Source organism: Calidris pugnax, unplaced genomic scaffold, assembly GCF_001431845.1.
Source record: "Calidris pugnax isolate Ruff unplaced genomic scaffold, ASM143184v1 scaffold75, whole genome shotgun sequence".
In the NCBI taxonomy this organism is placed as follows: Eukaryota; Metazoa; Chordata; class Aves; order Charadriiformes; family Scolopacidae; genus Calidris; species Calidris pugnax.
In genome coordinates, this window is record NW_015090908.1 from 580,495 (window position 1) to 594,172 (window position 13,678).

Sequence of the window (13,678 nt, forward strand, 5' to 3'; positions counted from 1 at the left end):
TCAGTGAGTGTTTCTTAAATTTGTTTTAAGTACCTGTTTTACACCAAAAATTACAACCGAGAATATTTTGTTTCCAGGTTGAATTGGCTGAGAAACAAGACAGTGCATGAAATTAAAGTTCAACACTTCTACCAGCAATTGTTAAGGTACATTGGCATTTGGTCTGCGTTCTCTTTCTAAGAAAATTCTAACAGAAGTGCCTGAGATCTCAAAAACGTCAGTAAGAAATGGCAAAACATACTCTAGTATCTACTTGCAGACTTGCTTCTGGGAGTATTTTCCAGATAAGGGAAATGCGGAGATAAATTCATGAAAGTGTTAAGCCATCTGGTCCTGTTGCTGTGGGTGTAACTTCAAGGATCTGATGGATATTGCAGGGCTTTTTGTACCTGGGTGGGATGATGTCTGGGATGGGATGTAGGGGAGAGGAGTAAATGAGCTGTTATCAGCCTGGCTTGTGGCACAAAGGGATTGATCTAGATGTTTGAAGTGCAGCAGGAGGTCTGCCTTCTTATGGCTTGTGGTACACTCTAGTGGCCTGTGTGCTTCTTGGAGCAGAGTGTTGAAGCAGTGTGAAAGTCAAGCAATACACATATGGTCCCGCAGTCCCCAAAGTAAGGCTTTTGTAACGGGTTTAGCCGCTGCGGTTCTTGAAGGCATCTGGCCTGTGGGGAAATAGATGGGCAACAGATCTAAAGAACTAGCTCTAATTTTGGACTGTTTGAACTGAACAGTAGCTACTTACAGTATTGTAACTAGCTCAAAGCAAGAAAAGCAATCCCCAGGTGGGAGTGAGCGCTAGGGGTGTCTTTTCACCAGTTTTTGTGTCTCTTTAAGTGATTTAGCTTGGACTCCCCTGGATCTTGTCTCATTAATCACTGAACATATTCCAGTTCAACAAGAACAGGTTTTTTGGAAGGTGCTACTGGTTTTGCCAAATGATGATGAATGTGCAGAGGATGATCCCAACAGGTAAGTAGAAGAATTAATTGCTGGGTCCCTTTCTCAAACAGGGCAATCAAGTAGTAGTATACAGTCCTTGATGTATTTTTTTAACTGTACCGTTTCAATTTTCCAGGCTGTTTTCTGCTGACATTGTTCATTGAATTCCTTTTGCTCGTACTGAAAACTGAAAACCTTGAGATATGTAGCAGTGTGGATAATTTCAGGACATTTAATAGCTTTTTAACAAAATTCAAGCAGTATGAAGGTTGGGGTTATGCTAGATTGTGGTGTCTTAGAGATGTTGGTGCTAAAACCCTAAAATGCCTTTTTTTAAAAAAAAACAAAAGCCCCAGAAGCCTGCTCTTTTGTGTTTGGTAGGGTACTGATGGATTGGTTGAAAGCCAAATTTATGGGAGACAAAAGCTGGAAGAAAAACGCTTCACATACAGAAGGCAGAATTCAAACACTGACATTATTTAATTCTCCTGGCATGCAAGGGGGCAGAAGCATTAACGTCAGTGTGTGTGTAAAGGTAAGTGAGAACAATTTCATGATAACTACAAACTATAAAAGCAGGGTGTGCTCTTTTCCAGTGGATGCTGTGTGGAGGCTTTTCACACTCTGTCCTGTCAGACAGAGGGAGATGATACTGGGAGTGATGGGGTGGTTGAAAAGGTCTGAAGGAAGATGGATTTTTTTTTTTTTTCCCCTTGTTTGCAGTCAGTTGAGTAGATACCTGCCTATATACAGCACAATCTTTAGAACCTCAGTTGTCTCAATTCCTGGTACCGAATCAGGGGCTGAAGTGCACTTTTGTGCTCACCTGCATCTGTTGGACACATCCAAGTTTGCCTGTCTTAACAGCTTGTTGTCTTAGGATTTGTAGACCTCATGGTAACAAATGTCAAAGTTGAATGCTAATGACAGTAAACTGCAGATTTCAGTATGAAAATAACTTTGTTTACCTACAGTGCTGTTGTTGTCTCTGTTAATTGTATAGGTGGCACATGGTGCGCTCTCTGACTCTGATCTTGATACAGCTGAGATGCAAAAAGACTTACTTGGAACCAGCGGTCTCATTCTTCTCCTGCCTCCTCGAGTTAGGAGTGAAGATGTTGCAGAAGATGATGTCTATTGGCTTTCAGCTTTGCTGCAGTTGAAACAGTTGCTTCAGGCCAAACCTTTCCACCCGATAGTTCCCCTGGTGGTTCTTGTCCCCAGTCAAGAAGAGGAGGCCACAGAGAAAGAAGTAGAAGAGGGTGTGTAATTATTTCTGTACCTTGGAAAAAAAAAAAAGGGAATGTTTAGGACAGTCCCAAATAGAACCATTGCAGCTAGGGCAGTCTCTCAAATATATTGTCTCGTAGAGGGAGAGGCTCTGAAGTACAGTACTTCGCAAAGATTTTACAAATCCTGAGGCCTTAAGAACTGATCAATATGAAAAGAGACAAACTTTCCTTTCCTTCTTATGGCTTGTGGTACACTCTAGTGGCCTGTGTGCTTCTTGGAGCAGAGTGTTGAAGCAGTGTGAAAGTCAAGCAATACACATATGGTCCCGCAGTCCCCAAAGTAAGGCTTTTGTAACGGGTTTAGCCGCTGCGGTTCTTGAAGGCATCTGGTCTGTGGGGAAATAGATGGGCAACAGATCTAAAGAACTAGCTCTAATTTTGGACTGTTTGAACTGAACAGTAGCTACTTACAGTATTGTAACTAGTTCAAAGCAAGAAAAACAATCCCCAGGTGGGAGTGAGCACTAGGGGTGTCTTTTCACCAGTTTTTGTGTCTCTTTAAGTGATTTAGCTTGGACTCCCCTGGATCTTGTCTCATTAATCACTGAACATATTCCAGTTCAACAAGAACAGGTTTTTTGGAAGGTGCTACTGGTTTTGCCAAATGATGATGAATGTGCAGAGGATGATCCCAACAGGTAAGTAGAAGAATTAATTGCTGGGTCCCTTTCTCAAACAGGGCAATCAAGTAGTAGTATACAGTCCTTGATGTATTTTTTTAACTGTACCGTTTCAATTTTCCAGGCTGTTTTCTGCTGACATTGTTCATTGAATTCCTTTTGCTCGTACTGAAAACTGAAAACCTTGAGATATGTAGCAGTGTGGATAATTTCAGGACATTTAATAGCTTTTTAACAAAATTCAAGCAGTATGAAGGTTGGGGTTATGCTAGATTGTGGTGTCTTAGAGATGTTGGTGCTAAAACCCTAAAATGCCTTTTTTTAAAAAAAAACAAAAGCCCCAGAAGCCTGCTCTTTTGTGTTTGGTAGGGTACTGATGGATTGGTTGAAAGCCAAATTTATGGGAGACAAAAGCTGGAAGAAAAACGCTTCACATACAGAAGGCAGAATTCAAACACTGACATTATTTAATTCTCCTGGCATGCAAGGGGGCAGAAGCATTAACGTCAGTGTGTGTGTAAAGGTAAGTGAGAACAATTTCATGATAACTACAAACTATAAAAGCAGGGTGTGCTCTTTTCCAGGGGATGTTGTGTGGAGGCTTTTCACACTCTGTCCTGTCAGATGGAGGGAGATGATACTGGGAGTGATGGGGTGGTTGAAAAGGTCTGAAGGAAGATGGATTTTTTTTTTTTTTCCCCTTGTTTGCAGTCAGTTGAGTAGATACCTGCCTATATACAGCACAATCTTTAGAACCTCAGTTGTCTCAATTCCTGGTACCGAATCAGGGGCTGAAGTGCACTTTTGTGCTCACCTGCATCTGTTGGACACATCCAAGTTTGCCTGTCTTAACAGCTTGTTGTCTTAGGATTTGTAGACCTCATGGTAACAAATGTCAAAGTTGAATGCTAATGACAGTAAACTGCAGATTTCAGTATGAAAATAACTTTGTTTACCTACAGTGCTGTTGTTGTCTCTGTTAATTGTATAGGTGGCACATGGTGCGCTCTCTGACTCTGATCTTGATACAGCTGAGATGCAAAAAGACTTACTTGGAACCAGCGGTCTCATTCTTCTCCTGCCTCCTCGAGTTAGGAGTGAAGATGTTGCAGAAGATGATGTCTATTGGCTTTCAGCTTTGCTGCAGTTGAAACAGTTGCTTCAGGCCAAACCTTTCCACCCGATAGTTCCCCTGGTGGTTCTTGTCCCCAGTCAAGAAGAGGAGGCCACAGAGAAAGAAGTAGAAGAGGGTGTGTAATTATTTCTGTACCTTGGAAAAAAAAAAAGTGAATGTTTAGGACAGTCCCAAGTAGAACCATTGCAGCTAGTGCAGTCTCTCAAATATATTGTCTCGTAGAGGGAGAGGCTCTGAAGTACAGTACTTCGCAAAGATTTTACAAATCCTGAGGTCTTAAGAACTGATCAATATGAAAAGAGACAAACTTTCCTTTGGTCTCCAGTTTTTCCTTGTGCACTGTGTTTGATCCTGGGAGTCTGTGGGCAAGGATGGAGGAGACAAGTGATGCTGTGAATGTATGCAGAGAGTATGGTCAGAGTAGGAGATACACATTTGTTCTTTCTCTGTGTATATGGCAGGTGTTCTTGTTTTTAAGGTTTGATGCTGCAAGACTTGATTTCAGCCCAGCTTATTTCAGATTACACCATTGTTGAGCTCCCAGGTTCTATCAATGACTTACAAGGCACCAGAAGGGTAAGAAGAGCAGCTCACATAAAGAGCTGATTTATCATTAATGTCGCAATTATTAACGCTTTATAAGGAATGATTGTGTTCTCAGTAGCTTGAACGGCAACTGAATCTTGTGTAATGGGATATTTGTAACATAGTTTTTGTTCAAAAAAAGCTCTCACCATTTTTTTACACACCTGAATTTGCTGGAGTCGGGTGCTTGCTTGTTAATAGCGATTCCTGCATCAGCCAGAACTGTTCTGAAACGAAATATTTCTGCTACTTTTCCATTATTTGTGACTGTTCTGTTTTATCTGGCTAGAGATCAGTGGCATTTGCTATGTAAAAGATAGTTTCATCTGTGCGGTACTGCGAACTAAATACCAAAATAAATGGATTATGTAAATCCATTCTCACCTCTCCCACCTGTGTGGACTAGCAGCGGTATGGTTGCTGCCTGGCAGATGAGTGGTGGGTAACCCTTTGTACCCCTAAGCTCCCCGTCCTAAAATGCAAAGGACCCTTTGTAGCTCTTCTGTCTGCTGTGAGATCACCCCGTATTATTCTGTCTTGATGGGTAGGACTGAGGGATGCCTTTATCCTCTTACATAGGCACAGTAGGACTGTACAGATCTCTCCTCAACAGCCTGTTGTGGTTTAATCCCAGACAGCAACTAGGACCCTGCAGCTGTTTGCTCACTTCCCACCACCCCCCCAGCAGGGTTGGAGAAGAGGCTTGAGATAAAAATGGTTTAACAGAACAGTAAGGGAAGATAAAATAGTAATAATGGTATAACAGCGTACAAAAGGAGAGATGCCACCTGATGATCAATTGCCCAACCTGTCCCAAGCAGCCATCTCAGATTCCTGCCCTCTGGCCAACCCCCATTTATATACTGGGCACGATGTCTGTGGTATGGATTGTTCCTTTGGCCAGCTTGCTCTGTCTGTGCTTCCTTTCAGCTTCTATGGGAAGCTGAAAAAGTCCTTGACTTAATATAAGCATTACTTAGCAACAACTTAAAAAAAATAATGTGTTATCAACATTATTCTCATACTAAATCCAAACACAGCAGCTACTAGGAAGAAAATTAACTCTATCTCAGCTGAAGCTAGTACACCAACTTCTCCCCTTATCCTTCAGTTCACTGTGTGCTTGGCAGTAGTGGCCTGGAGATGACTCAAAAACCCATGGTGAAAAATGATAGTTATAAGTCTGAAATAGCAGGGTGGTTTGGAGAGGTGAGGGAGTGTAATGGCCAAGAGCAGCTAAGTCGACTTAGACCAAAAGCAGCTTCAGCCCTTTATTCCCTTCTCAAGGTTTCTGAAGGAGGTGCCAGAGAAAGGAGGTGAGAACAAGACAAGCCCAGAGTGATGCTCCCCCACAAACCCTCACAGCTTGCATCTCTCTGCAGTTCAAGGTCTGCCAGGATCAGACATGGCTTCTCTGGATATAGTCACCCCAGGCTAATTTCTGTGAATCTGTCTGATTTTTCCCAATGTGTTTTTTGTATCCTCAGTGTCCTGCAGCAGGGAATTCTGCTGCACGACTGCATCTAGTGTGAACGGCCTCTTTCTGTCTGTTCCTGAGCCTGCTGCATGTGAATTCAGTTTGCGACCACCTAGTTGGGAAATTAATGTTGCTTATATCAGGATGATGATAATTGATTTGTTTGCATTTTTGCTCCATAGTATCTTGAATAGCGTTGCATCAAACTTAGGGTTGCAGGATTGAATCCTTTGTGTCCTAACCTGATAATTGATTTGTTTGCATTTTGCTCCATAGTATCTTGAATAGTGTTGCATCAAACTTAAGGTTGCAGGATTGAATCCTTTGTGTCCTAACCCCTGCAGAGCAGTCTCCAATCACCCATATTTTGTGTGTCGTAGATCTCTGCGGCCGTGGGCTGGCTGGTTTCCCAGTGCCCTGACTCCCATGAGCTCTGCAGCCAGCCCCTTCGGGAGTACATTGAGGATGGCATTGATGGTGAATTTGGGAAGCGCTTCTACCATGACTGGAAGGAGAGGCGTTTAGCTGGCCTGCCCTCTCAGGAGCCTGGGGTCATCATAGAGCTGTACAACAGCACCCTGCAGTTTCTTTCGGATGTGGTGTCTTCGGAGCACCTTTGTGACTTGTCGTGGCCCGTGACTGAGTTTTCAGAGCCTGGGGGTAACAAGCTGTTGCCCCACCTGCAGTGGAACATGCCTGATCACCTGGCCTGGCTGAAGAAGGCAGTGCTGTCCTTCCAGATTCCATACCTCGATCTGCCTCCGTTAGGTGGTACGTACTTCACACTGCAGTATCCACATGGCAGCATGCCATTTTCTTGGATATACCCGCACTGTGTTGGACTGCCAGCCTGAAAGGTGGGTAGTTTGGCTCTGTCACAAATTCTTGCAAGTTACTTTGTTGTTTTTTTTTTTTTCCATAGCTCCTTGGGGTCCTGTTTGCCGCATGATTTTTCAGTATGTGTGTCAGATTGCTAGTTCCTCCCAAACTCAACCACTGATCCAGTCTCAAGTGGAGAATCTGCTAAGCAAAACTTACCAGAAGTGGAAAAACGGGACATCTGGGAACTCTGATGAAGGTGGACCTTCTGTTGATGAGATCCCTTGGGATGATATCTTGGCAGTCTGCATTGATCATAAACTGAGAGACTGGAAACCACCCAAACTGCCTATTGCTGCAGGTATTGTGTGTCCTTCTACAACGTGGATGGTACTTCTTGCATAAGTGTATTTAATAACTTGACAGTGGTGACTTTATTTGTGGCAGCAAGTGTTACGTAGTAGGGAGGGAGCTATGGTCTTGCTGTCCTTACTGCACATCTGTCTTCTCTTTGCAGTGTGTATTTAGTGTTGATTCTGACTTGAGCTTGTGATTCAAAAATTTTGTCTCTGTGTGGTCAGTCTTTCAGTCTTCCTCTCCCAGTAGGAGAGGCTTTACACTCAAAGGCCAGGAATTGATCCCTCGGAAGTCATGTGAGCTCAGGTCAGCTGAGATGGCAGGCTTCCACTGTTAATGACCACGTGATGGATCAATTAAGTTTGTCTTGGATTCTGTTCTGGATTAATTAAGTTTGTTTGGTTTCAAGTGTGTGGGGCTTTTTTGGTGCCCTGTTTGTCTTACCTATAGAGTGTCTCTTTTAATGAAATGAGTTCTTAACCCACTGAACATTTGACTTGGATGCACTAAAATTTTTTAAAATTAAGATAAAGCAGCATTTTGTAGTCTTTCCTTAGGAATCTAGTATCTGTTGAACAGTACATCGTTCAAGAAGGCATCTTTAAACATGCAGGTTACAGCTTAAAGCTACTTGAAAGTGAACACGCAGTTTTTCTTCAAATTGGCTTTTCAATACTGAGTTTTTCTTCTGAAGGGGAAAATCTGTTCTAATATTAAAAGTTGAATTTTGGTTTATTCACAGAAGCAGTAAGTGAAGATGGCCAGGTTCATGTGTACTTTTTCAAGGAGCACTTAAAGAACTTCACTCTCCCTTTTTCCTGGGAACAAGCCAGGCTGCGCACGCAGGAGGAGATCCGGCAAGGCCCCAAGAGGTGAGGCAGCTGCTGGCACTGTGTGTTGTGAGTAGCATTCAGCTGTTCATTGGGCCATCAGAGCTGCTTGGAGAACTCTACAGAGGTTGCTTGGGGCCTCTGCAATGAACATACAGGGTTGTCACGATGCTGAAAACCAGCGTGTGGCATCCTCCCAGAATGGGCTGTGTACATCTCCTTGACACGGTGTACAAGGGTATGCTGAAACCAGGTACTAAGTAGATTTTATTTCTGCCAGGTTACTCAGCTCTCGAAGAAATGGATTGCTTGAGGGGTGCTTAGACCATTATACATGGAGAAATTAACTTCTGCCAAAGAAAGTACTGCTGAGGCTTTGGAATTAGACTTGTACTCGAGGTACACAAAGCACGGAGGAAAAACTGTGAGGCTGGGGAAGAGCATAGAGATAGAGAAAATACTACAGGTTGAGAAGCAAGGGTGGTGTAGAGCTGTGTAGCATTAAAGTATTTGAGATCTCAAGAGTCTGGCTCACTTCCCTAGCTTTGTTCAGAGTGAAGCCAGTCTCTCTTCCCTCTTGGAAGCATAGCTGCTCCTCTGCTGTGGAGTTGGAGATGTTGTGGAGCTTTCTTAGGGGTGAATCTCAGCCCCCTGTCAGATTAGTTCCTGTCAAATCCCACACACAGGTGGTGGGGTGTTGGACCTTGGTACAAGGGAATTATGTCTCCAGAGGATCAGTTCTTACTCCCTGCTATTTCCAAACTTCAAGCAGTAGGGAAAAATCAACATACTTGTACCAATTTCTGTGCTTTTGATATTTTGTTGCTTCTTTTTTTTTTTTTTCCTCCCTCCTCAGGTCAAGGGTTAAATCTCCCAACTCTTTTAAGAAACCCTATAATGTCTCCGTGGTGCCAGATCAATATGGTTCTGGCACGAGTGTGCTGTCAGGTCAAGAAAAGAGCATTCCCACCATAGATGAGTTCACAGACACGGCCTTGGCTGAGGAGCTTCTCTCAGAGCGTCTGATGGCACAGTTGCAATTGGAGAAAATAGAAAGCAGGAGGTAAGTTCCCAGAGCAGCATGCTTTCCTTGCAGCTCTGGCCCAGGGTCATAAATGGTTTCTAACTTGTATGTAATGGGAAGCTAGGAATCACCCTAGACTATCTCCAGTTTGATCTAATTTCATCAATCACATCAGTGCGTTCCAGTTCCCTGCTCCTGTTTGTGTCACAGGAATACTCCAGGATGGTAGAAATACTTGGAGCTTTGAGGAAGGATTGGAAACTCAGTGGTCAATCAAACCGCCAAAACTAAAGCAGTACGGTGTGTCCTGCAGTATCAGAAATGTCTCTGAAGTCCACTTTAGGATGTCATTTTGGTGCCTGTAGCAATGCAGATCACAAAGCTGAAGAACTAAAGCTTTTGATGTTGGCCCAAGGGTTTCTTGTCTCTTCTTGTCTTTCCGAAGCCCAACAGTGCTAGGAATCACCCTAGACTATCTCCAGTTTCATCTAATTTCATCAATCACATCTGTGCATTCCAGTTCCCTGCTCCTGTTTGTGTCACAGGAATACTCCAGGATGGTAGAAATACTTGGAGCTTTGAGGAAGGATTGGAAACTCAGTGGTCAATCAAACCGCCAAAACTAAAGCAGTACGGTGTGTCCTGCAGTATCAGAAATGTCTCTGAAGTCCACTTTAGGATGTCATTTTGGTGCCTGTAGCAATGCAGATCACAAAGCTGAAGAACTAAAGCTTTTGATGTTGGCCCAAGGGTTTCTTGTCTCTTCTTGTCTTTCCCTTCAATTGAGTGTCTTCAGTCTGTGTCGCTCTGTTCTGTACCACAGCCTTCTATGATGGAGCGGTGGGGCATGTCAGACTGTGTTGGAAACCACTGAATGTCAAGATCCTTCTTGCAGACACTTTTGAACCCAAAACTCTTGGTTAACCCACTAGTTACAAGAACACAACCAGGCTGCAGTCTGACTGGTGCCCTTGATCTTTCTGTCCAGGTTTGAAGAACAGTTGCATCAGTGCCTAGCTGAGGACATCGAGCCCCTTGGTGATTTTGTAGGTCTTCCTCTCTACCTCCCCCAGTCTTTGGTCTCCACCCCAACTGTCACCCATCCGTTGATGAAGGCCCCTGTATTATCTGCTCAAGAGGTAAGAAAGGGTGGTACTGAGAATTAGCTGTAGCTCTGAGGAGTGCAGATGCCAAACCTGCTGCAGTCGCAAAACTTTTAGCGGGAATTACCTTGATGTGCAGTGTTGGATAGACTTGGGAAGTAATTAAAAAACTACGCCTTGAATTTATTTATTTTTTTTCCCCAGGGAGGGGAATGCTTCCTGCAGATCTGGAATAAGAGTTCTTCTCAGGTGTTAGTGTTTTCTGCTGCTGGCAGTCATAACAGTGTCCCTTGCAGTGCTGTGCTTTAACTTAGGGAATCACTGTTGTGGATCAGCTTCCCCAAGTTAAAGGCAGGCAGGGGACAGAAATAGAAGAATGTAGTATTTTTGCCCTACCTCCTCAGGGGTGGGGGTTGCTGACCCTCTGTGGTTGTTCTCAAAAGTGGGGGGAGCAGCCAGTGAGCTGAGAAGTTCCTTACTGGTACTGGGTAATGCTCCCTTCTCAGTCTCATCTCTTTTCTTTCTGCCCAGGCTGGGAGTCAAGAGGGATGCAAGTTTCTGGGGGAGGAAGCAAGCCCCACGCTGTCGGACAGACTGAAACACTTGCAACGGCTCCTCAGAGCAAACAAGGATGGTGAAGTTGCCTCCAAGCTCCACCTGTCTGCTTTGGTGGACATGGTGGATATCTAAGCAGAGCTGAGATACATGTGCAGATGGAGAGACTTGGTTAAAGAAATCCAGGTCAGAGTGATTGAACCGATAAGCTCCTGGGGCAAGTTCCAGAAAAAGCAAGTGTCCTCCTGGGAGAACATGGAGCAGATGTGGGGCCTGGACCCTTCTCATGTGGCTGCCTTTCAGTGATGGCATGTCACAGCTCACTGTGTCCCTTTGGCTCACAGCTGAGCATTGCCTCGTCTGGGACGCCCTCCTTTTCTGCTTCACAGGCACAGAGACGAGTCAAATGCTTTTCCTGGAAGGCCTTAAATTGATGCTTAGTGATGATTTTTCTTTCTACGAGTTCTCGTTGTGGGTAAGCATAGCTTCGCCAGGAGAAAACTCTAAGGTAGCAGGGACCCCATGGAACATCAGGGCCATTGCTCTCCGAAGACACAGTCCCTGAGATGTTGTCCCTGCTCTGTGCTTGCTTCCTTCATGTAGAAGCTACCTTGCAGCAGCACTGTGTTTGAATTTGCTGTTCTGTTGCCCAGGAACGTCAGTACTGTCATTTTTCGAGTCAGTGCAACGCTTGGCCGTATTTTGTGTTTAATGATGATCAGTGGAAATCCAGAAGGATTTTTGTGCTGCTGGATTTAGGCTTTTTTGCATTGGATTTACAACATTAAAACCAGATGAGTTGCTTATTCTACAGAGAAATTGTCATGCTGGAAAGCAGGACACTTCATTAAGTAAATAGCTACAGCTAATTATTTTCCTGTTTTGGAAGAGCAGATTACCTGTGTTCTCCAGTATTAAAAAAGCTGTAGCTTTGAAGCTGAAGACCATTGGTTTTGGTTTAATATTGATTCCCAGTAAATAGCATGAAGATGTACTTCATGTCTGTAGTACTCCTGTACAATCCTTTTTTAAAAATTGTAACATCAGCAAACTTTTCTCCGACAGAAACTTCTGCCTGGTGAAACTCAAATTACTACAGCTTTGGCAATAAACTCTGATTATCTTGCCTGCCAGAGACCAGTTGTTTGAGTTGCTTCTAATTTCATTTGAAATTCTCGATAGTCCAAAACTGGCAGCTGCCTTCCAAAAAAGTAATTTTATAGCTGGTTGGTTTTTTTTTTAAATAGCATTTGTATTATTTCTCTAAAACCTAGAATAGCAATAGTAGTTGAATATTAAAGTTGAAATAGGAAATTTAAACTGAAGAAATTAGGCCTTGGGGCACTGCTCATACTACATATACTTTTGTTGGGCTGAGTTGTGTTAACTTCCATTGGTCTTGTGCGAAGCCAAGCCCACGTGATGCTCTCAGATGTGCTTTGACCCAGTGCTGCTGGTGGTGCTCTCGGTTTGCCTGGAATTCAGCTGTAACGACCCAGAAGCGTCTCGGAACCGGGTTCCCACTGTCTGATGTAAATGTGTTTTGTACCTAAATAAATTTTTAGTGGCTTGGAATGGGCCGTTGCCTTGTTGCTGTGCGAAAGTTCCTGGTACAGGATCTTCTCGAAGTGTGCTGCTTTGTTTAGGCCTGGGGCTGTCTCATGTAAAATCTCCAGGTGTGCTGGACGGCGGGGAGGGGGAAAGCGGGGTGCTGCTGTAGAGGCCGGTCTGTTGTCCTGTGTGGCAGGACAACCGTGATGTAGTCACCATCACGGAAATGTGGTGGGATGATGGTCGTGACTGGAATGCTGCAGTGAGTGGCTATAAGCTCTTCAGAAGGAACAGACAAGGAAGGAGGGGGGGGAGGGGTGTCGATGAAGTATTCTATAAATGGCTGGCTGCAGAAAAGGAAGGGAGTGGGGGGGTGTCGATGAAGTATTCTATAAGTGGCTGGCTGCAGTCTCGCAAATGCCAGCCCTTGTTCTTGTTGGGGACTTCATCCTACTGGGCATCTGCTGGAAATATAACACAGTTGGGGACTTCATCCTACTGGATGTCTGCTGGAAATATAACACAGCAGAGAGCAGGCAGGCTAGGAGGTTCCTTGAGTGTATGGAAGATAACTTCCTGACACAACTGGTAGGTGAACCAACCAGGGGAGGTGCCTCGCTAGACCTCCTTTTCACAAACAAAGAGGGGCTAGTGGGAGATGTGGAGGGTTGGAGGCCGTCTTGGGCTTAGCGATCATGAAATGGTTAAGTTTTCTATTCTTAGTGAGGTAAGGAAGGGGGTTAGCAAAACCTGCACCTTGGACTTCTGGAGGGTAGACTTTAGCCTGTTCAGAACCCTGGTTGGGAGAGTCCCTTGGGAGATCGTCCTGTTGGGCAAAGGGGTCCAGGAAGACTGGATGCTCTTCAAGAAGGAAGTCCTGAAGGCCCAGGAGCAGGCTGTCCCCATGAGGCGCAAAATTAAAGGGCGGGGAAAATGGTCGGCTTGGATGAACAAGGAGGTCTTGATGGGACTTAAGGAAAAAGGAAGGTTTACCACCTTTGGAAGAGGGGACAGGCAACTCAGGAGCAGTACAAAGATCTTGTTAGGTTATACAGAGAAAAAAATTAGGAAGGCAGAAGTCCAGCTGGAACTCAACCTGGCCATTAATATAAGGGACAACAAAAAAAGTTTCTATAATTTATTGAACAAAACATCAACAAAAAGGGAGTCAGGGAGAATGTCCATCCCTTACTGGATGTGGGGGAAACATTGCAACCAAGGCCGGGGAGAAGACTGAGATACTTAATGCCTTCTTTGCCTCGTCTTTAATTGTCAGACCAGATACCCCCAGGGTGTTCAGCCTCCTGGGCTGGAAAATAAGGATGGTGAGCAGAACAAATCCCCTGTAATCCAGAGGTACTCGGGGAGCTGGCGGGAGAGCTCACCAA

At 44.3% G+C, this 13,678-nt stretch overlaps 1 protein-coding gene across 1 annotated transcript in view; it reads left to right on the forward strand.

Moving 5' to 3' along the window:
- Window positions 1-12,317, forward strand: part of MCM3AP (minichromosome maintenance complex component 3 associated protein) — a gene marked incomplete at its 5' end in the record, with an annotated part of 28,617 nt that extends 16,300 nt beyond the window's left edge. The window contains 11 exons of the mRNA XM_014949206.1: window positions 78-146; window positions 838-972; window positions 1,324-1,477; window positions 1,946-2,204; window positions 4,468-4,565; window positions 6,432-6,822; window positions 6,974-7,231; window positions 7,970-8,099; window positions 8,914-9,120; window positions 10,070-10,220; window positions 10,716-12,317. Coding sequence (XP_014804692.1) covers window positions 78-146; window positions 838-972; window positions 1,324-1,477; window positions 1,946-2,204; window positions 4,468-4,565; window positions 6,432-6,822; window positions 6,974-7,231; window positions 7,970-8,099; window positions 8,914-9,120; window positions 10,070-10,220; window positions 10,716-10,874 — 2,011 coding nt within the window. The remainder of the gene's footprint in view (window positions 1-77; window positions 147-837; window positions 973-1,323; window positions 1,478-1,945; window positions 2,205-4,467; window positions 4,566-6,431; window positions 6,823-6,973; window positions 7,232-7,969; window positions 8,100-8,913; window positions 9,121-10,069; window positions 10,221-10,715) is intronic.
- Between the last annotated feature and the right edge of the window lie 1,361 nt (window positions 12,318-13,678).